The 24,626-nt window shown below is 37.2% G+C and overlaps 1 protein-coding gene across 1 annotated transcript in view; it reads left to right on the top strand.

The window, feature by feature from the left end:
- Positions 1-7,692: 7,692 nt before the first annotated feature.
- Positions 7,693-24,626, top strand: part of LOC107548265 (type I inositol 1,4,5-trisphosphate 5-phosphatase-like) — a 29,922-nt gene continuing 12,988 nt past the window's right edge. The window contains exons 1-5 of the mRNA XM_016228898.1: positions 7,693-8,119; positions 18,073-18,114; positions 19,818-19,918; positions 20,525-20,612; positions 23,811-23,874. Coding sequence (XP_016084384.1) covers positions 8,060-8,119; positions 18,073-18,114; positions 19,818-19,918; positions 20,525-20,612; positions 23,811-23,874 — 355 coding nt within the window. The 5' untranslated portion in view covers positions 7,693-8,059. The remainder of the gene's footprint in view (positions 8,120-18,072; positions 18,115-19,817; positions 19,919-20,524; positions 20,613-23,810; positions 23,875-24,626) is intronic.

The following is a 24,626-nucleotide window of genomic DNA, read 5'->3' as shown; positions in this document are numbered from 1 at the left end:
TACCAAGGGTCTTACAACCGCTGATGAACAAGATGTTTGTTTAGTTGTTATTATATTAAAGCTCGATCCACATGTATGAAGCTGTTTCTGAGTCACTTTAGCTTTTGGACCTCTAATGTGTAAGATTCATTTGGATCTGATGAAGCCTGATTCTCCAGTAACACTAAAGCTGTGAAGATTTTAAAGGCACAATATATAAGATTTTTTTATTAAAATATCCAAAAACCAATAGAACAGTGTTATATATTTTGCTGACTTGTGTACTTACATTATCCCAAATGTTTCGAAGAATGTTTAAATCCAGAGAAATAAGCAATTGTAACTAGTGACGCGGAGCGTGTCTGTAGTGTCATTGTGTCGCCTGCCAATGACGTCATAGCCCCTTGATTTCCGGTTTTGTTTTGTAGAAAACCAAAGACGCTTTAAGCGGGGAAGTCGTGGCCTAATGGTTAGAGAGTCGGAATTGTAACCCAAAGGTTGCGGGTTTGAGGATCGTACCGGCAGGGATTGTAGGTGGGGGGAGTGAATGTACAGCGCTCTCTCCCACCTTCAATACCACGACTGAGGTGCCCTTGAGCAAGGCACCCTAACTGCTCCCCGGGCGCCGCAGCATAAATGGCTGCCCACTGCTCCGGGTGTGTGTTCACGGTGTGTGTGTGTTCACTGCTGTGTGTGTGCATTTAGGATGGGTTAAATGCAGAGCACTAATTCCTAGTATGGGTCACCATACTTGGCCACATGTCACGTTACTTTCACTTTCACATATGTTGTGCGTTTTATTAGACCGGTGACGACCGCACAGAGTAGCATTATACTTTCAATAATGCTCACTTACAGAACTTTCAAATGTATCTAGTATGATAAATCAGCGCTGCTTTTTTCCCCCACATACGCACGACCGGAAGGAGCAGAAGCAGTCAACTGTGGCATAATAAAAGCTACGCTGCTTTCGAGCCGTGTGTCACGCTCGTTCAGCGGCCTCGTTTCGCTTCGACGGCTTTCAGCCTCACCCTGCTTCATTCTACTACGTTAATAAATCATTAGCTCATCCATGAACATGATTTCTGCCCAAGTCACTTCGGCTTGCATCGGCTGTGAGGATGAAGATGACAACTCCCATGATTCCACACTCCGTCACAGTGTCATCAAACTATGCCTTTGTTTCTTTGTTTATTTTAAATACGTGCCCTCTAGCAGTGAAAATGACATATTGTGTCTTTAATATCAACCTTATATGGGTGTGCACAGCCATCTTGCACCAATTTAGATGGTTATTATTAGTTATTATTAGTTTTTCTCGTTCAACCATCATCATTTATTATAAGAGCAGCATCTATCACAGAGCCTGGTCATAAGCTGAAGGAGGCATGCACTGTACGATGGAATTCCCCCAGTGGTTTTTGATTCAAGAAAGTGTAATATGCATTTAAAAATGATTATATACTTCATCTACGAAATTGGAATTGAATTGGCCACAAGTGGTGTATTACTTCAATTTTAAAGGGGTCATATTATGTTGCTAAAAAGAACATTATTTTGTGTATTTGGTGTAATGAAATGTGTTTACGTGGTTTAAGGTTAAAAAAACATTATTTTCCACATATTGTACATTATTGTTTCTCCTCTATGCCCCGCTTTTCTGAAACGTGTCAATTTTTACAAAGCTCATCGGTCTGAAAAAGCGAGGTGTGCTGTGATTGGCCAGCTATCCAGTGCTTTGTGATTGGCCGAATACCTCAAAAGTGAGACGGAAATGTTACGCCCCTACCATATTGTGATGATGCCCTGTCAGGCCGGAGCGATGATTCAAAAACATGAAAACCCATTATAAACGAGGCATTCGTTGCATTCAGTGGGGACATAATTATGGGTTATAATGACTTAATGACTTTTTACGCATTGCGTTGCATCGCGCCGCGTAAACATAAAACCATGTCTGCATTTGTGATCGGAGAAATGACAAACAACAAGCCCTACTCTACACTGCCCAAAAAACTCACTTTAAATATATAAACCGATCCGGCGATCCACAGCGAAGTTGATGTATTCCCTCAGCGACCAGCACGGATCAGCTCTGGGCATGACGAAGCGGATATCGTCCTCTTTTGGAAGACCAAACAAAGTAGTTTCACTTTCACAACGAAACAGCGTCACACACGGTGACCTAGAGTGAGCGGAGGCCGGGAGCTAGAGTGAGCGGAGGCCGGCGGGCTTGAGAATGGCACGGCCGGCGGATTCGATGAAGGAGCGTCCGGCGGACTTGTGGCAAGCACATGTGATGACCCCGGGCTGGACTCCGCTTTGTCCACGGTGAAAGTTGATGTATTTCCTCAGCGACCAGCACGGATCAGCTCTAGGCATGACGGCGCGGATATCGTCCTCTTTTGGAAGGCCAAACAAAGTAGTTTCGCTTTCACAACGAAACACACAGCGCCTTCACGACATGGCGGCGGCGGCGGCAACAATACTACAGCGAGAATAAAAGTTAGGCCTTCTTTCTTGGCGTGAACATTTGGGTGGCGTTATGCAAATCTTCCCAGATAGTGACGTAGGTATGTGGGGGCGTGTTTAGAATGAACCGTTTTAGGAAGGCGTGGCAGACTCTTAACTTTTATAAAGAATATCTCTTTGGATTTGAGACTTTAGTCTTTGCAACTTTACAGATCTTCTTTATGCACCAAGAGCTTGTAACACTCCAAAGAGAAAGGAAAAAATGAAATCGCATCATATGACCCCTTTAAAGACAAGTCAGCTTGTAATAAACAGATTAAATATAATTCAAGTGTAGACCTCAGCTGTGATCCGAAATAGCACGACTATATACCAGCAGAATGACTCTGTACAGTTTTAAACCAGTTACCGAGTGCATATGAATGGCCCTGTGGAAACATAGAGAGAGGTCAGATAAACATGTGACGAGTCACAATGCATCATATACAGTTGCTCAGAGCTGATGTAGTTCTCAGCTTTATGAGGAGGTTAAACTGGAGATCCTACTAAAGCTCAGTCATTAGCTGTGTTTCTGTCCAAAGTTGTTCATTTAACTTGTGCACAAAATTGGATTATCGCATAAAACATTTGCGAATTAAGCACCGTTTCCATCCTACGAGCCAAAGAGGACAAAATCTTCACTTCCTGATACACTGGCTCTAAATATCACTGAGAAAAGTAGGAGAAGCCTCTGAATATAATAATTTTCATATATAATCTCTATATATGACTCGCATCTCAGAGCGAGCAGACAAAACACAATAAATGCGGTCATTGCTTTTGGAGGCAGAACACAGTCGTGTAAGACAGTTCTGGGAGGCAATTATACAGAAATACTTTGACGACAGGCTTTGCTCGGGCATTAAAGAAAAACCATAACATTTCAGATGCTGTGCAATGAGATCGGTCCGCTGGTTAGTCCAGGTATACCGTCACATGACTTTTTTTGATGCGCGTGGAGGATTTTATTCAGTAAATGTGTTTCCATCGTAGTTTATGCACATTTTTCTTATAGAATAAAAAGTTTATCCAACACAATTGTGCGCATACATTTTTTGGTGCATTTTTAGAATTTATGCGCATCTTGGCGTTTCCATCCAGAGTTTTTTTTTTTAGGCGATATTCCAAAATGTGCATAAAAATAGGTGGATTGAAACAGCTATTGATCATGTAGGACTTATTCCAGTGCACTGACTTTGTGCTCTTTCTCCAGTGTTTTTGCAGTTCATTATCAGTTCAGTATCCTCCTGGGATCCAGCAGTTCATTTGTAGATGACATGTATTTATAGTCAAGTCTATACATGTCCTCTTGAAAACTTCAAATTGAAGTTGTCAAAAATAGAAATTTGCTTCTCACTTGGTGGGGAGACATTACAGGTGAATTTGGTAAAACAAAACAACCCCCCAAAAAATGTATATGAAATATGGCTAAATTTGCCAAAGTTTCATTGGTTTAACTTTCATTGACAATTGACAATTTCATTGCAAGTTGCAAAACATGTCAATATAAACTTGCTTCTTGCCTTAATTTTTAATTGGGTCCTGATTCCTGATGTTCACAACAGAAGACGTGCAATATTGCAATATATATATATATATGGGTGTGTGTGTGTGTGTGTGTGTTTTCATTTCATGTCATTGGAAAATTAAAGACATTACACAATCCTAAACAAACAAAAAAGTCATTTTGCTGACTCTCAAAAGGATACATAACATGTCTATGCTACTGTGCCTTTGCTACACTAAAAATAAAGGTTCTTTATTGGAATCACTGGTTCCATGAAAAACCTTTAACATCCAGTGAACCTTTCCATTCCACAAAAGGTTTTTTATGGTGGAAAAAGGTTCTTCAGATTTTTCAAATGTTCTTCATGCTATAAAAAGAATGGTTCATTTAAGAACTGTTCACTGAAAGGTTCTTTGGGGAACATTCGGGAGGGGGGTTGTTTTTGTTGACGGGATGGAGTTTCATCTGTAATAACAATGTTGCCAGTGATTTGACTGCTGCCGTGCTCTGAAACAGCACCTTGCCAATACAACCTGTACATCACTGACTGATATATTAGTTAAAAATGTTCCAGTGTGAAACAATCATATGTACAACTATATAAATATGTCATATATGTAAATAAAAGAACTTCAACACAACATTCACTCAAGTTTATGACAGTTATGTTTCTGTTATCCTTTGCTTTTTTCTCAAAAGGATACACTTCAATTGCACCATTTCACCATGTTGTCCCAGGTCATGTGACGAGGGAAGCCCACTATGGTAGAGTAGCCGACTCGTCAGGCATGAGAAAGATGTAGCCCACCCATAAAAAGCCTGTCCTGGGTGTGCTGAGGTGGAGCAGGCTGTAAAACCAAACGTAAAACTGGACATGGTTATTAGACTCTACATTAACGTATGACTGGAGAACTGAGGCATAGGGACAAGTTGTTCTGACAGTCCTTTCACTTAACATGAATTATAAACATTCTTTCAGCCTGCCGCTGCTGGGCTGGAGTCGGACCTGAGAAACAGAGATTTTCCTTCATGGTGACATTTCTCTTGAAAAGTGCCATGCAGCTCTTAGGTAACAGCTTGTAGACCAAGAGGGGATACAATGACTTCAGCCAGCCAAAGAGCTGATGGATGGGTCACAACACAAAAAACAGCATGCGGAGTACACTAGCGAACTGCATGCTCATTGTTTTCACGTGTTCGCAATGGAGGATTCAGTTTAGATATTTAGGGATCTTTAAAATATAATCAGTCATTGTGTTTGGATCTGGTGAATATTACTTTTGCATGAGTTACAGATCTCCAGATCAGTTTTGGAGGAACATTCAAAACGACAAACTGACCCCAATTAAGTGTCTGCCAGAGCACATTGGGCATGTGAATATGTGCGTCGCGTTCTGAGTAATTACCTTACCTTTACCAGCTCTAAATCCATCAAACTAACTAGATTATCAACTAATCTGTTCATTTATCTAATTTGTGGTACTGCAACAGCACAGAAGCAGAATAGAAACTACTTGAATCAGTTATTTTTGTTTTAGTTCCACAAAATCTTGCCAGCCGGATTTTTTTTGAATGCCATGATGCAATAAATATTAGATGAAATATAGTAAATACTATTAATATTGTATATAGCATTGTAGAGGACATAATAATGTGTAACATAAAATCAATACAATTATAAAATATGAAGGTTATAGTTACATTTTAGGACTAGGTGGTACTATTGCCTCCCTGAGATAAAAAATGTATTAATTAATAATAATAATTTATGCATTTAGCAGACGCTTTTATCCAAAGTGATTTACAGTGCATTCAGGCTATACATTTTTTACCAGTATGTGTGTTTCCTGGGAATCGAACCCACAACCTTTTGCGCTGCTACTGCAATGCTCTACCACTGAGCTAGGAGTGGACAGGAGAAGGCATAGAGGGAAAGAGGTCTCAGCTTCATTGGGGTCATCAGGTGGGCACCTCCCTTACTTGGTGTTTTGATGATATCAGCCCAGAACATCTCCAGAAGGCTCATTGGCAACAACTGACATCCCGGGTGTGCCCCCCTCTGCTTTCACCTCTGTTGTTATGGGGCCTAGACCGATTCCCTCCTCTTAATCCAGAGCCATCGACTCGCTTGTTCAGCGATACTGGAAAGGGCCTTGACAGCTTGCCGTTGGGATTGGCCTCAGATTCCTAGTTCCTTAAACAGTTTGATGGCAGATCTCCCTGCAGCCAACTTCGACTGGACAGTGTACAAACCTTTTTTTTCCAGCCACGTTGCTTTGCGTCAACTGCCAGCTCAGAATACTTGAGGCTCTTGCGTTCGTAGGCCTCCTCCACCGCATCCCCCCAGGGCACAGTGAGCTCTATGATGTACATAGAGGACCAAAACACAAGGTCTGGTCTGAGGTTGGTAGCTGCAATTTCGGTTTTATCTGTGCAGGATGGCATAACGGAGGAGGTAGAGAGTTGATGGATATCCGCCTGTTCTCCAGTGGCGCCGCAGGACACTTTAGCACCTTTTGATTTAAGAATGATCCAGAGAGCATCTTGTGCTTCAATGGGAGGAAATCTGACCTTTTGAACAAAAGTTCACACGATCCATGTCACAAATTTACTCATTGCATTAGAGACACCTAAAATCCCCAAACACATTGACCTTTTGTAAATCAAAATGAGCATTACTGAGCGAAGCGTTCGGTAAGTTACTCAAAAAAAACAAGTAAATCTACTAATTACATCTTCAAGAGTTTAATCAGATTACTGTACTAAATACTCTCTCGTGTGTTACTTGTATCAACCCTGACCAGTTGAGCAATACATGAAACCGCTCTTTTAATTCTTTCAAATAAATAATATAAAATTGTATATATTTTCTTGATTTTAAGATTAGACTTGAATTTTAGATGTTAAATTCACTATTGCTTTATAATTTCCCCATGTAGTCTATACAGTATAATGCAATTACATCAGAAGTAACTAATTACATTACAGAGGAATTAAAAGTAATCCTTACTTTTTCAAGGGAAAAGTAATTACAGTAATGAATGACTTGATAATGCATTACACCCAACACTGTGAGCAATTTTCATCTTTTATGTGCTTTATTGCCATTACATTCATATTGCCAATGCATTTGCACAGATGCACAAATAACTACAATAGAAATCTGGAATGCTGTCTCTCAAGTTTCAAGAGAATTTTAAACACAATACTTTTTCAAGGGAAAAGTAGTAATGAATTACTTATTAATGCATTACACCCAACACTGTGAGCAATTCAAATTTCCATTTTTAATGGTTTTTATTTTATTGCCATTACATTAATATTAGCAATGCATTTGCCTACAGATGCACAAATAACTACAATACAAATGTTGGTGTTTCGTTTTAAACTTGGGAACAGGCTACGTTTGAAGAGAATATTAAATAATAACGTTATGGCACAAAGACTATGTAATAAAAAGATTCTGCACTATTCACTTAAATTGTTATGCTGAAGCATTTTACGGTGTGTGTGTATGCAGTACACACAAACACAAAGTATATGCATTTTCTTTATGTGTATACAGTATGTAACCTGACACAAGCTCATTAGGTACAGAAGGCCTAGATACATTTGCGTGGCTTCAGTGTGAGTGACACACGGAAACTTTGACGCTGCGCGTTTGTACAGTAGCTCACAGTACTACATGTGCAGGGCGGAGCTTCACATGGAACATAACATTGAGAGCGCAACTAGTTAGGTTTAGTCTGGCACGGCAGGAACTCCGAGGCTGCAGATGCTTCGAAGCTGGGTTAATTCAGCTTAGAAACCTAGTCCAGTTACCATGCAGACAGGAGGAGAAATCCCTCCGTGTTCACCGCCGAGCAACTGAAGACCGTGGAGCTCTTTCCTCATGACAGCAGGACTGGAGATGCGAGCGTCGCTCTCGTGGGCTCTGTCTTCAGGGCGAGATAGCTAGACTTTTCTAATCTTATCTGTAAGCCGCTTGTTATTCTTCCACCAAAGAGCTGCGAGTGGGATTTCCTTCGTCAGATTAGACTTTTCTCCAGCTCGCTTCTTATCATGGAGATGCACACGGACGTCTTGCTAGTGACTGCAAACGTTGGATCACTGTTCGACAATGTAAGTCGCCTCTGTTTCAATCCCTTATCATTTTCCAGCTGGAATATGCGCCGCGCAAATGAGTAACGCAGGGGATTACTTTGGCTTTCGTTATTTCACAACCGCTTCTTTTGCAACTGAACGCAGTCGGCTAGTTAACCTGCTGCTCAACGCTACCTGTATTTCTTAGGTATTTCTTCAAAATAGTCGTGACATGAATGTGGGTAGGCCAGAACACCCTCCTGAATAGCTGACGCTTTAAACGGCACCGAGAAGCGCGTTTAATTACTTCAGTCTGTATTATTTTATAGCTCAGCCGTTGTTGTATAGTAACGTTAGATGCCGTTCACAAGGAACGCCTTCTTGCGTAATTCTGCGCTGTTTTATTACTAGAAGTATTATTTTAATGTAAACGCGCTGGACTGGCGCCGTTGATTTTTCAGCTTTGTGCGTCTCGTTTTTAAGACGCTGTGTCGAGTTGAAAGAAGTTCAACTTTTAAAACGCGTCTCCGTTCCGTCACGCGGCGTCTCGCTTGGTTTTGAACGCGAGAACGTGTCCTGCGAAAGCGGCCCCGACGCGCCTCTCTCGGCCGTGATAGAGCTGGACGTTCCCGTGCCGTTCCTCCACACTGGAGGTGCTGCAGTGAAACACACTTCGGGTTTTCTTCGCTCCACTGGGCCTTTCTCGCGCACGAGTCCCCAGTCTAGAGTGAGCTCGTCTCCCATTCACGGTGTGCTGTCTGGCAGCACCTCCCCACAGGTCTAAGGACCTATCACACACCGCGCCGCCGGCCTGAGTGTGTATTCAAATAAAACAGGAAACTGGCAGCCAGTTGTGAGGTTTTTCAAAGCGCTGCCGCGAAACTGGGGAGTTGAGCTGCTGCAGCACTATACAGGGTGCCACTAAACACTCTGTCCTGCAGTTATGGACAATTAAAATAAGACAGGAGAAGGTTAGTCTATACTGAAGAGAAAACCAAAACACATGTGCTTGTGAATGTTGGCAGCAGGGGTTTTGTTACTGAAACTAAAACCATCAAAAATATTTATGTTGACCTAAAATATAATAAAACATAAAAAAAATCGGAAACTTGTATTTTAAACTAGTTGCCAAGGCAGCATTTCTCATTTTCGTTTGGTTTAAATTGTGAGCGTACTCAAATGAAAACAAAATTGTGATGTAGGCCTACTAAAATAACTAAAACTGAAAGAAAAATTAATAAAAACTAAATACACATATATACTATAAAAATGGCAACAACACAACAAAATTACTAAAACTGAAAAATTATACTAAACCTAGCAGTTTGTCAAGCTGTTCATTCATTCTTTAAAACCACTAGACCTACCCATTTTTATGCTTCCAATATATATTTTTAATTAATAATATCTTTTACTGTTTCACTACTTATTTATTATGTACTAGTTCTTATTCTAGTATGGTGATGATTTAAGTTCTAGATTCAATAGAGACTAGTATGAACTAACGCTGACTAGTTTCATTAGAGTTCATATTCCTATAGGGACTGCTGACTCTAATGAAGCTGGTCAGCGTTAGTTCATACTAGTCTCTATTGGTTTACTGCTTTAAAAATGCTGGGTTAAATATGGACAAACCCAGCGGTTGGGTTGTTTTGACTCAGCGGTTGGGTTAATGCCCAGAAGGTTGGGTTAAACATTTAACCCAACTGTTGGTTGGAAACAACCCAATCGCTGGGTTTGTCCATATTCTACCCAGCGCTAGGTTGTATTTAACCCAGCATTTTTAGAGTGCAGTTGACCTTTAGGGAACCATGATACCTTTAAAACACACACACACACACACACACACAAATTCCATAAATTTAAATGGACAGTGAACATTTTGGTGAAAAAACAATGGTTATAGAGACTGTAAGTTTAATGCTAGCACCAGGTGACTGTGATATACTGGGAAAACCAAACACAGTAGGAGAATGATTGTTATTTTTTTTAAATAGTATGTCATGCAACAGTTTGAGACTTTTTTTAGATTGTGTAGAACTTTTAGCTCAGTTTCTTCATCAAGTTTTTAACTTAATAGTTTGTCCGATGCTTGCGCTAAAGACATGTTTGATGCCGTGTCAAATCATGAAGCTTGATGAAGTGAGAATTTGTGCTGCATTTCTAAACGATTGGATGTCTGGACGATAAAACAGGAAAATACACATTTACACTGAAGGAGGGCACAAGCATTGCCTGAATGCAAGGCAATCTCATACAACAGCATAGCATTGTTTGTTTGTTTTTGTTTTACCCCAAAAGCAAACACCCCTCATATTTTATTCAGAAAATAAAAATCAGTAAATTTTTCCTCATGCTGTGCATGTTCAGTCCAGACTTTTCAGAGTTGTGGTTTAGACATGTTTGTTAGAGCACTGGCTTCATTGTGCGTATGGAGGACTGAAGCTACAAGTGGAAATTTGGCCGCGTACCCAGTTTCCTCTGGCCATGTTTGGCTGAGAAAAAGCACATGTCACAGTCCATTGTGACTGTTAACAGATGGATATCTTTTCCCAAAGGACTTCAACCCTTCCTCGCTTCTTTTTTGAATAGGTCAGGATAAATGTTGTAGCAGACTTCCAAAAATGGTTAAATTTTTCTTATCCACAAGAAGGGTTTACCAGCCCTGTCAAATTTTATAAGATCCTTGAGTTTAGTGTGTTTAGTTATGATTCATCATATTTAATGAGGGGATAACATTTGGGGTGAATCTCACTGAAAAAGTTGAAATGTCAGGCACCGCGTTTCCTAAAAGCATAGTGAGCCTAAGTAGAGACGATTGATGCTAATGATTTCTATGATCCACTGAGGCCTGGTGATTCCAAAGTCAAAATAAAAAATTTATATATTTTTACAAAAATATAAAAAAATTGCGTTTCATGACAATGGACACTGGGTTTTTGTTTTCAGCATAAATTACATTTTGTACAGCAAATATTGTCATGATGTATACTTAAAATGTAATTTTGTAATATATTATTTCAAAATATTTAAATAATAAACAATGATTTTTTTTATGCATTAGAGTAAAATGATAATGCCACGGTACAAAATAATAAACCCTTCATGTTAAAATGAGTGTCATTTTGTTTATGCAGAATATAAATTCTAATTTACATTTTTTTCATAATCCAAACATCTCTTGATGCTTTATTTTAAAGTTCACACAAAAATAGTCTGTTGGTTGTTCCAATGCATATCAGATCTCATAACTATGAAGTTATCACATTTGGTCAAGAAAATGTATGACTGCAATTCATAGGGCACTTAAAGTACACTATAGCTTATTTGCATAAATTATATTCTTGTATTTGCTTGTACTGTCATGCCAAACAAGTAAAATACAATACATTTATGACAACTTGAATTACAACAATTCTGTTTTCACATTCTTGCGTGAAGTGTGGTTCAGGCTAAAGACTCTTGTCAACACGTTTTTGTAATGCAATGAGTGTTTCGGCAAAGACTGATTGTTTTTGACATTGCATGCATGTTTGATCAAGTCATACAGTCATACAGCTTGTGACGGAATAACCGCATACTCAGGTGCAAGCGTATCTGATTAACTCTTTATCAACACTTCATCAGAGCTGGTTAAAAAATGTCTTGTCCCTCTGACAGTGTCTCCTGTAAGGCACGGCAGTGTTTACCTGCCATTTAAAAGCACGCTAAGTAAATTAACTTAGTTCTTGTGTGCTATTTTAAGTCGAATGTTAGCATGGGCTGGAGCTGGCAACAGGAAATGATGCATTGCAAATTTTGGGAAATCCTCTTGAGAGATGAGATGAAGGAAGTTTCCATTGGCCTCCCCACCCTTCAAATTCAGTGGAACTAAGAACACAAAGATAGAAGGCATATGAGTGACAGTCTATAAAAGGTCTTTATAAGATCAAAGTAACAGATGCAATTCTGTTCTAGGCCCTGTCACATTCACTACAAATCAACGTGCAGTTTTCTTGACCTGGTTTCACTGCATGCTTGACAGGCTGTGGAAGGGAGTGGTCAGTGTTTGCACTCTTTTAAGTGGTCATTGCATGAAAGAGACAGAAAATCAAAAGAAACAGAGCATAGTAGTAAGTTTCAGTCAGCATGCACACAGACCGGCAGTGGTCTGTGCTCTGTCACAGTTCTCAGATGAAGTCCTGTCCTGTACATTACTGCTCTGTGTTGAGTTGACAGGAGGAGTGAAGTAAATTTCATGCTTGTGGTTGTAGTATAGCAGACCACAGGGGCACACATCTGTGACACTGATAAATCCGGTCTGTTTTAGCAACCAGTATTATTAGGAAGTGGATAGAGATATCTTTGAATATGTTGTGCAACATTTAGTCATTCTGTGGCAGATTCTTTTTAACTGTTTATTTTATTTTCTACATGCTATACTTGTCCTTTGAATCGTTAGTCTAAATTATTTATGACCTTCATTATTTATGAATCTGCAGTTTTGCACAGAATTGGACCACTCTTTAGTCACAAAAGCTTCTTGTGTATTTATTAAATATTTTAGCTAATGATACTTTAAACTACCATTAATGAATGCAGTAAAAACATTACTAAATTAATTCACACATTGTTGAGTTTTATAGATTTTTACCCAAAATTCAGCACAAAAAAAAAATTTTGGGGCCCTTGTTAAAAATAAGTCTGCTTAGTAGTTTTGAATGTGCACTTGTAGTGCACTTCAAATCTTAATAGTATATTTTTAAGAAAACATGTTAAACTATGTTTCTTAACACACTTAAGTGCACTTCTAAAAGGTGCACTTTGTAATAATGTTAAAATAAAAGTTTTACTTTATTGTGCAGTTTAAATTGTTTTAATAATTTTTTCTCATGCTTTAAATAAGTACTCTTATTTTGATGTGTTGACAAATATACATGTAAAGTACTTTATTAGTTTAACTGTAGTCTGTTATTCAGTATTACATTTAAAGTCAATTTATTTTAAATGTACTAAATGCAAGTTCATCATTATAAATGTGTAATTACAAATATACTTTAATACATGACAAACAAGTTTCAGTAGAAATGACATTAAAGTATATTTTAGTTTAGCATAAATGCTTGTTAGTATTCGGCAGTACCATATTTAAAAGACAATAGAATTACATATAAAGATGTGCTTAAATCCTACATAAGTGGGTTAAATAAGCAAGTTTAAGTTTAGTTGCATTTAATATAAATTTCAACTTATAATAAATGCAGATAATACATTTTTTAAATTGCAATTAACATTCGTTTAATTGCATGTCTGAAAAGATTACATTAAGTTTGCACTTAAGTATATTATTTTAAATTATATTATTTCCATATTAAATGCTCTTTTTAAAAGTATTCTAAAGTGTACTTCCTTTTCCCAAGGGACTGCTTGAAATAGCTGCAAAAGATATCACACATCTGAAATATATCATAGAATCTATTCTCCACCCTGTTAACGGAAATATCTAAGCTCTTTCCTGAACCCATATCACATTTTAGAGCTACATGCTTGCTAGCTTTGTCAGGTCAATCTTAATTCCTTTTGTCTACTCACTCAAATGGCAGGCATTTCGGCTATGCATGACCTGCAGCGGCAGGACACAGATCTTCAGATGCAAATATAAACGTATGCAGTGCTTCATTCACTGGAGACTCCCTCAAAGTAGTCTTGCATAATCAGACTTTTGACTGTCAGCAGAAAGTTTGGTCCAGTTTTCATCTTCAGTTTCGTCTGACCAAGAAACACCCTTTTTAATGTCTTTATAAGAAACTATTTCTCTAAATTCTTCAGTTGAAAGACATTATATAGTAATTATTTTGAAATAGACCACACTTTGAATGAATAGAATAAAATGGTTAAAATCGTAATGAATTATTATCATTGTGAAGCTGAAGTGTGTAATGTTTAATGTTAAAATACTTTCTCCTATCCCAAAACCATTCAATTTCAATGAAAAATGATTTCAATTGTTTAAGTGTAATACTGTGGCTCTATTAAAAAATGTATCTGTTTGTTTAAGAAATCTCAGCTAGGGCAATATGTTAAAATTTCAGCCTATATATCAGGCCAATCTCTTCCATTTTGCAATTACTTGCTCAGTTATTGTCTTAAAATTGAGCCTGCAACATATTATTTATTTATAAAAATTGTATTTTTATTTTTTTGCACTGTTTTCCCACCTGTACATTTCATTGAGCTTCTTTATGTTTAGGAATAATTGTTTTAGGTTTATGTTTCAATTCAATTCACATTTATGTAGCATCTGGACCAATCAGACACACCATTTTTCATTTGATTTAACAAATCAATTATTCATTAGATTAACAAACGTTCACAGACCCCTCACCCAATAAACATACTGGGTGCCAAGTTGTCTGTGAATAAGGCCCAGGACCCTGGTTACCATGGCAGCCCTGACACCAGATACATTTACGACCTAAGGGTCGTAAAACCCTCCAGCAATTACCACCTCCCGCTTGGAATTTCAGCCTTTCTTATTGGAAGAGGCGGGAATCTTCTCAGACTTTAAAGGCCTCACACAATTTCCCTTAACCAGGAAATTAACGTTCTTAGAATTGACAGACAGTTGACCCTGAGAGGTCAAGTAAATATCTACAGCGGATCTAAATATTTATAATTAATTATAACTAGTTATGATTAATTATTTATATTTCCCCATGAGCTGATTTGCTACATTTATTTTGTATAGTGCTTTTCACAATACAAATCGTTGCAAAGCAGCTTCACAGAAAATGAAAGTTTCTACATTACATTTAGGAGTAGCTTATCAGTGGAGACTATGTCAAGATGATGTCCTTATGGCAGATATGTACAGAAAAAATCATGCAGTTAGTTAATGATATGTATTCAAACAAACGGTGAACATGATTAAAAGCAATGATTGCAACCAAACATATAAAATTTGGTAGTTTTGTGTGTTGGTTCAGGGTTGGTGTCATCAGAGGTCGACGGAGGGGTTGGCATTCTTCTCTTCTCAGGCGTTCGGTCATCTCAGATCTTTGTAAGGGCTGGATCCAGAGTGAAGTTGTGTAATTCAGACAGAGAAGCAAATAGAGAAAAATTTGCGTGGCTGCTATTCAAACCAGGCAAAGAATGATAATGTGTTCAAACCAAGCAAAGAATGATAATGTGTTCAAACCAAGCAAAGAATGATAATGTGTTCAAACCAACTTGTGCATTTGATCAGATATGGCTGGAGTACAAGGTTATTATGAGATACATTATGTGAATGCTTGGCTAAAGAAATGTAATATTTTTAATTTAGATTTAAACAGAGTGTGTCTGAACCCCGAACATTATCAGGAAGGCTATTCCAGAGTTTGGGAGCCAAATGTGAAAAAGCTCTACCTCCTTTAGTGGACTTTGCGATCCTAGGTACTACCAAAAGTCCAGTTTTGCGACCTTAGGGAGCGTGAAGGATTGTAGCGTGATAGAAGACTAGTTAGGTACGCAGGGCCTTATAAGTAAGTAGTAATATTTGGTAATTGATACGGAACTTAATAGGTAGCCAGTGCAGAGACTGTAAAATTGGGGTAATATGATCATATTTTCTTGACCTGGTAAGGACTCTAGCAGCTGCATTTTGGACTACCTGTAGCTTGTTTATTGAAGATTGTTTAGGTTTACTTTTCATAGATTGATATATATATCAGACGTGGCGTGACCGTGCTATGACTGTTTGAAACCTGCTTCTCAAAGCCAGTGCTTCAAAGCTTCAGACAACTGTTCAACAAACATTTGATCAATATTTTCCCCCAGTTCACGCGCACACATTCACACTCACTTTTAAATGGTTTTTGCTTTCAGTTCTTTATATATTATTCATGCATTCTGCTGATGTTTTTCTTTTGTACCATTGTGTATCCTTTCAAACACACAATATCCTAATTTATTGAGTTTTTGGATGGAGTTACACATCTGTTCTGTCAGCAGCATATGTTGACTGCATATACGATCATCTTAGTAATATTATATTTGATACTATATTGAGTAGACCAGGGCTGCCCAAACTCGGTCCTGGAGGGCCGGTGTCCTGAAGAGTCCTGAAGAGCAGCCCTGGAATAGACCATTTTTTTTCTTGTGTAATTTGACAATAGGATAAAAGTAAAATGGATGTACTGTACTTTCACCGACTCGTCTTGATGAATATCACATACACAGCTGCTAAATAGTTTTATTGTCATTTAAATTTCAACTGTGAAATACAAACTAAATGTGCAAAGTGCAAAACACACCTCTAATGTACAATCTGTGCTATATAACTATTACTGCTAGTTTATTTTATAGAGAACGTGTTTATCAATTTAAGATGCAAGTAATCATGATGGAAGCACTTGCCTTTAAATGCCAATAAATGGTTTGATAAAGACTTCTGTGGCAAAAGTGCCTGTAATGTCACAATTGAAAGCACTCAGACATAATCTCTCAGTTACTGAATGTGCTGCAGAAATCCTTTATCCAGTAAATCTAATCGGCACTGCACTTTAAAGCTCACAGTGGAGGTTAATCTGACCATATTGTTAGTATCAAAAGAATGATAATGTGTTCAAACCAACTTGTGCATTTGATCAGATATGGCTGGAGTACAAGGTTATTATGAGATACATTATGTGAATGCTTGGCTAAAGAAATGTAATATTTTTAATTTAGATTTAAACAGAGTGTGTCTGAACCCCGAACATTATCAGGAAGGCTATTCCAGAGTTTGGGAGCCAAATGTGAAAAAGCTCTACCTCCTTTAGTGGACTTTGCGATCCTAGGTACTACCAAAAGTCCAGTTTTGCGACCTTAGGGAGCGTGAAGGATTGTAGCGTGATAGAAGACTAGTTAGGTACGCAGGGCCTTATAAGTAAGTAGTAATATTTGGTAATTGATACGGAACTTAATAGGTAGCCAGTGCAGAGACTGTAAAATTGGGGTAATATGATCATATTTTCTTGACCTGGTAAGGACTCTAGCAGCTGCATTTTGGACTACCTGTAGCTTGTTTATTGAAGATTGTTTAGGTTTACTTTTCATAGATTGATATATATATCAGACGTGGCGTGACCGTGCTATGACTGTTTGAAACCTGCTTCTCAAAGCCAGTGCTTCAAAGCTTCAGACAACTGTTCAACAAACATTTGATCAATATTTTCCCCCAGTTCACGCGCACACATTCACACTCACTTTTAAATGGTTTTTGCTTTCAGTTCTTTATATATTATTCATGCATTCTGCTGATGTTTTTCTTTTGTACCATTGTGTATCCTTTCAAACACACAATATCCTAATTTATTGAGTTTTTGGATGGAGTTACACATCTGTTCTGTCAGCAGCATATGTTGACTGCATATACGATCATCTTAGTAATATTATATTTGATACTATATTGAGTAGACCAGGGCTGCCCAAACTCGGTCCTGGAGGGCCGGTGTCCTGAAGAGTCCTGAAGAGCAGCCCTGGAATAGACCATTTTTTTTCTTGTGTAATTTGACAATAGGATAAAAGTAAAATGGATGTACTGTACTTTCACCGACTCGTCTTGATGAATATCACATACACAGCTGCTAAATAGTTTTATTGTCATTTAAATTTCAACTGTGAAATACAAACTAAATGTGCAAAGTGCAAAACACACCTCTAATGTACAATCTGTGCTATATAACTATTACTGCTAGTTTATTTTATAGAGAACGTGTTTATCAATTTAAGATGCAAGTAATCATGATGGAAGCACTTGCCTTTAAATGCCAATAAATGGTTTGATAAAGACTTCTGTGGCAAAAGTGCCTGTAATGTCACAATTGAAAGCACTCAGACATAATCTCTCAGTTACTGAATGTGCTGCAGAAATCCTTTATCCAGTAAATCTAATCGGCACTGCACTTTAAAGCTCACAGTGGAGGTTAATCTGACCATATTGTTAGTATCATAAAAGTTGCCTAACAGGGAAATCTGGTTATTGTCCTCAGGTGGGTGAGATTGAAGGAGACTGGCTGCGAGAGTTCTTCACGGTGAGTTTGTTGCCTTTCACGTGTCCTTCATTCAAACACACATTTGATGCTGCTCAATGTAGCGTAGTAGAAAAGCTCAACAAAAGCTGTTTTTTTTAATACTGTTCTAATAGTCACACAGACATTGTCAGAGCTCTCCATCTGTTCAAACCTGCTATAAACACACACACAACACACCTTTGCAGAGTGAACTTTACTCTGCTAAATGGACACTGTAAACCTAAAGGTATTTGTCTCATTTATACAACCTGTCTTTTGTGCACCATAAAATCATGGTATGTTATCTGCTGTTGTCATGTTGTGAGCACCAGGAAGTTAAATCACAGATTTGATGATTTTCCTGCTAGGTGTAATGTGTACACGATCTCTGTTGCCTCTTACATTTAATTGCCATCTCAGTTAATAGTATTTGAAATCCAGCTGGATCTAAATGGGCATGACACTGTAACTTTTGTTAAAATAAAATGTCAAAATACATTGTCCAGGGGGTGTTTCATCAATACTGAGGCACAGGCCCCCGAACAAAAAAGTGTGCCCATATTTTGATACTCTTTTTAAAAAAATTTTTTTTATACTGTTGTGGATATAAATGTATATAAATCATCTTTACTTGCAGCACAGTCATTCACAAGCTGCACATGCAATAAAGAACTGCTTTGTCAATAGAAGACATTTGCAAGTTTTGTTTTCTACAATAGATTGTAGGTACATATCCACCTCATCCAGTGCTCTTTTTGTTTCTTGTCTTCTAAAGTGTCCTGTTACTATTTTGGTGTTAACTGCTGCAAACGATCCAGTGCGTGAGTGAACCAACTGAACCATAAACAGTTTCAGACTTTTTGCAAACCTGCAATTTCATGGGTGAAATCCAGTCATTTCTATAGGATTCCATGCATTCAGGAGTTTCATGTGAGGGCAAAAAAGTTCCCCATATCACTAATCTTCAAGTTGTTCACATGAATTTGCTGCACTAAAAGCTGCTTAGTTTGAAAGTGACTTCTGTGTGAGTTGTGCTTCATTGCTACACTATTAACAAAGGACAATTTTTTTGTCTGCGATATTTAGCTGAAATATCACTATTGTGATTGCAGCTTTAGGCAAGTTTTTTTATATAAAAAAATGTAGTCCTAAATGGGTCATTGTTTTTGGTGATGTACCTTTAAGTTGTCTGTGCTTATGGTTTTGCTTATGAGTCTTATTTTTGTGCTGCTCTATCTTTAAATAACAGACTTTTTGATAAGCTGTGACAAAAATAATCCACACTGAAATGTTTTGGGCAAACGATCAGACTGACATGAACAACACAGTGTTGACCATATACCCACAGTACTCTATTAGTAAGACCTTCTGGGGTTAGGAGTGATATTATCTATCCTGCTCCCTTCTCAGGACAAGTTTCTGAAGACAGAATAGGCTTCACTGACATCGTTGTAAATGTGGATGTGTTGTAAAAGTCATGTGTTGATTCATTCTTCTGAGGTAAAAAAGTTGGAAGTGAAAGTTTGGAATGGAACAGTTTTGCTGCTCAGTTTTTAATAAATGATGAAGTAAGTTCTGTTAATTACAGTAGGTTTTTTATTTGAAATCAGTGTTCTTATATGATTCTCAGGATGTGATCCTTTAATGAATTTAGATGTGCAACAGTGGATAAACACACTGGAGAATATTGAATTGCATGTCTTATGTAAATCATATCTCCTTAGACGGTGCACATGTATAAGCCACGATTCATCGCCCTGCACTTTCAGGAAGTTGGTGGAAAGGACTATATGGTGAACATGGGCCACGCAGAGAACTTTTTCAGGTGAGAATATGGCAAATTCTGGACTACAAACTAGTAACCGTATTAAAAGTACTGTAGCAGTGCCATCATACTGTACAGTGTCAGTATCAGATAGTAGCAAACCACTGATTACCATGTTTGTATACCATGGTATTTACATATTTACATATTTACTCTGAGTTTTTTCAAAAAATATGATGGCACTGCAATGTCACATGTCCAAAAATGTCCAAATAATGTGATAGTACTACGATATTTTCAGTATTTTTTGGGATGACAGCTATGTATTAAACAGAATGCTAAAAATTACTGTATTTATTGTTTTTATTTTAATATATATGCAAGAATTATATAGTTTTTTTTATCACCACTGATTACCATGTTTGTATACCATGGTATTTACATATTTACATATTTACATGTACTCTGAGTTTTTTCAAAGAATATCATGGCACTGCAATGTCACATGTCCAAAAATGTCCAAATAATGTGATAGTACTACGATATTTTCAGTATTTTTTGGGATGACAGCTATGTATTAAACAGAATGCTAAAAATTACTGTATTTATTGTTTTTATTTTAATATATATGCAAGAATTATATTGTTTTTTTTATAATTGTTATAGGTCCATAGAGACCAGCTCTGAGATGGCCGACTTCGACAGAGTCTGTGTATATGTAGACAGTCATTTCAAGGCTGTTGACAGTTTCACGGTGAGTGATATGGCTGTTGCAGTATCTGTCAAGATGATTTCACTTGGTTCCTTAGTGATTTAGTTCAAAGGAATCACATCTTAACCATCATGGAATCTCTTAATGTGTCGACTCTTGCGTTACCAGAGTTGTGGTTGGTTTGTATGTCCACTAGGTGGAGCTATATAACCATTTTAAGTTCTGCCAATACCCATCTCACTCACCTTCCTGTTATTGAAGTGCTATTCTTGTGTATAATCACAGCAGTGCTTCAAAGTTAAAGGCATAGGCCATCCACCTAAAATTGCAAGTCTTCTGAAGCCATCCAGTAGTGAGTAACAGACTGCAGTTATATTTGTTTTAGAACGTATAATTGTTCCCCCCCCCCAGTGAGCTGTTAGTTGCTGTGATCAAATCATTGAGATGACTAGAACAGCATCAGTCCAGTACATGAACAAATCATACTTATAATTTCACCTCTCTTGTGTTGATTTGAACTGGTCAAAGTGCTACAACAGGTCTTAAAATATTAAGTCATGCAAAATAAAATATACACTGGGGTCTAAAAGTCTGGGAAAGACTGTATTGAAATTGAGGATTCAGAATCTAATTTAAACCTGCAAACAGAAAATGTTAGAATTCTGAAAAAAACTCTCTAAAAAGTTAGACATCGTTTCTAAACAAAAATACAAAGACCTCTTGAGTAAGTAAATTCTTAGTCAGCTGCTGTCTAACAAAAGTGATGGACCAAAGACGGAGCCCTGGGGCACCCCTTTTATTTCTCAAAGTAACTTAGTAAAATCTGTAAAAAGAGAGAAGTTGCTGGTGTTTGGCAGGGTATTAACCCTCAGCCCACCCAGGTGAGAGGTGCTCTGTGTGTGTTTGTATGCTATGTGTTAGGTCTGTACCTTGATGGACTGGGTTAATGTGCAGGAGTGGCCAGGCAGCGGACCGAGTCAATACGTTTAACTCCAGATTAAAACTATTGATTAGTCCCCTCTCATCTGAACATGATAAATAAACTGAAGGTCTACATGTGTGTGAGTGAGTGAGTGTGTATTTGTTTTGTTGATGCAGGAGGGTTAGTGAGTTTTTATTTACGTGGACCCTTTGCCAAACCTTCTTCAGTTTTTGTTACCAAATTATAAATGCATGTAAAAATATTGAAATGCCACACACAAATCATCTTTGTCAAACCAAATTTGGCCCTTCACATGAGCTTCAATGTGCCCACACACACATACACACACTAAAATAGAGATCAGCACACTCATAGCTTTACACCTATCTTCATCAATCAGGCCAGTGCAGCGTTTAATAAAAATGTATTGACTTAAAAGTGATTTTTTTATCTAAACACCATTTGTACGATGAGTGTGCCAGATGCTCTCTGCATTCACACACACACACACACACACACTCTCTCTCTTCCCAGTCAAGCGATGATTCACAACCCTGAGAAAACTAATTACAAATCAATACAGATGATGTGAGACAAATGAGAATGAAGGAGGGTGTTAACACAGCCGATGGCTGTGTGTGTGTATCTTAGAGAGTGTGTGTGTGTGTGTGTGTGTGTGTGTGTGAGTTCATGCACTGCAGTGAGGACCTTCATTATAAGAAGTTTCAAAAATTTTAGCAAGATTAGATTATTTTATGCCATCACACAGTTATTTGTTTTGGCTATCAAAGAGACTAATTTTTTCCCATGCCCCAGTGTTATTTCAAATACAGTAGATCCTTGTCAACAGCATTTAATGATACTTTACTGCAATATATTGGCTTTTATTTCTTTAGCCTCAAAGTGTGGAAGAATCTAAATCTGGAAGTATGCAATTTGAAGTCTGTCATCTTCACTTATAGGCTGACAAAAATATACATTACTGTTCTAAAGTTTGGGGTTGGTAAGATTTTTAATGTTTGAAAAACATTATTTGATTAAAAAAACTGAGTGTTTTTGAATTTTTCTATCTGAATATAATTTAAAATTTAATTTATTCCTGTGATCAAAGCTGAATTTTCAGCATCATTACTCCAGTTTTGATCTTTCAGAAATCATTTTAATATGCTGATTTGCTGCTCAAGAAGCATTTCTTATTATTATCATCGTTGAAAACAGTTAAAAAAACAGCATTTATATGAAATAGAAAAAATAAATAAATAAAAACTTGAAGTTAAAAACTTGAATCTAGATATCTTACTCACCCCAAACATTTGAATGGTGTTGTATAAGTATACTTGATAGTCCATTTTATGTTTTTAAAAGTCCTTCAAAAACTTAAAAGTGTCACTGACAAAACATCTATTATAATATAATAAAAATTTTAAATGATTTAAAAAAATGATTAAAAAAAATCTATATAATATATTAATGATAATAAAATCATGTATCATTATATAAAATGCTAACCAGCCAAACTTTGACCCCTTGTTCAAAACAAGTTGAAATCCAGTGATTTCCCAGTCCAGTGCCATTCCCCGTCTCCATGTCCCGCCAGAGCTGTTGCACTTGAGTAGTGCATGTGCCTGCTGTAATGTCCAGTCTCTCAAGACTGGTCATATAGAAAGAACTGTCATATCAAAAAAACATAATTTCTCTCACAAGATTTATATCTTTCTCCTGAGATGGATATTTTGAAGAAATCATAAATGTGTGTATGTGTTTATGGTGTGGCGTGCTTCATGTCATTTTTCTCTGTCATGCATGGGGCTTCTGTTGGGCCAACATCAGGGCTCCGTGTTAAATCCCTGTGTGATTGTTTTAATTTTCTGTCCGTATTGATCTCTGCGGGGCTGGATTGATGTGCGCTCACTGGAGCAAGCAGCTAGTACATTAAATCCATTCAGCGCGCTGGCAGAAAAGACGCAGGAAGTGTGTGCGTGAGGTTTGTGAGTATCGCATGGGCATATCTGGGTGTTGTTTAGGTACCAAAACTATGATGGGAGTCTATGATGGGAGATTTCAGAAAGGTAGTGACTGTAACAGTGTCTTGAAAGTCAGGGTTTAAAGATTATGATGTATGCACATCATCAGTATCATCCAAAATCAAAGCAGCTCTTCAGATATCGGGATCTGCGTGAACCCCTGCTTGTGCATGACTTTAAGCTGTCAGGTCGTTAGCCCAGTATCCAATCAGGACATTATTAGAGCTTCAATCAGAAGATCACATGAACTCATGCATGATTGTTTGTTTGACTGATTGATTTATTTGATTTTAGGCTCTGGGAAGCATGTATTTCATCCACAAGTCACTGAAAAATATCCAACAATATGACTTCAATGGTAAGTTTTTTTATTTGTATTTTGTATTATTATTATTTAATATATATATATATATATATATATATATATATATAAAATTATTATTTTTTTTTTTTACTAATACAAGGTATTATGGTTGAAGTCCAGGTTATATTGCAAAATCAGAAGACACAATGTGTAAAGGATTTGTTTATTTTGCAAAATGTCAAGCTGAATGTGCATCATCCTTCTTATTATATGGCTATTTAGCAAATAAATAAGCATGAAATAGTCCAAAGATATATAAAATAAAACAGTAATAGAGTGGTTACCTGGATGAGCTGCGATTTATTCAGAAGTATTTGTACACTGAGAGCTGTGTAATAAGAAATTATATTTTTCTTTACAAAAATAAGCTTATTTTTAGGACCATTAATATTTTTGCATTGTGACAATATTTTCTTGACAATTAAGCACATCCGAAAAATATTATTTTTTTAGCATTTTAACATGAAAAATGATGGCATATTATCTAAATTGTAAAGTATTTATACATCATTAAAGTACTTTAGTACTGCCATTAATTTATACTTTGTATTAACTAACAGAAAATGACAGAATTACAGTCATGAAAAACTACTGAAAAACACCATTGAAAGTAATGTAAATGAATAATGTGAAGTAAAAACATTGCATACTTTACAGTAATGATAATTCAAAAGTTAGGTGAATTTATAGACTTTGAGAAACAGTATTGGTTCTCAGAATGATTTATTACTATGTATTACAGCATT

Source organism: Sinocyclocheilus grahami, unplaced genomic scaffold, assembly GCF_001515645.1.
Source record: "Sinocyclocheilus grahami isolate Dianchi unplaced genomic scaffold, SAMN03320097.WGS_v1.1 scaffold345.1, whole genome shotgun sequence".
Taxonomy (NCBI): domain Eukaryota; kingdom Metazoa; phylum Chordata; class Actinopteri; order Cypriniformes; family Cyprinidae; genus Sinocyclocheilus; species Sinocyclocheilus grahami.
The sequence above is the reverse complement of the archived record's forward strand: the minus strand, read 5'-3'. Positions and strand labels throughout refer to the sequence as shown.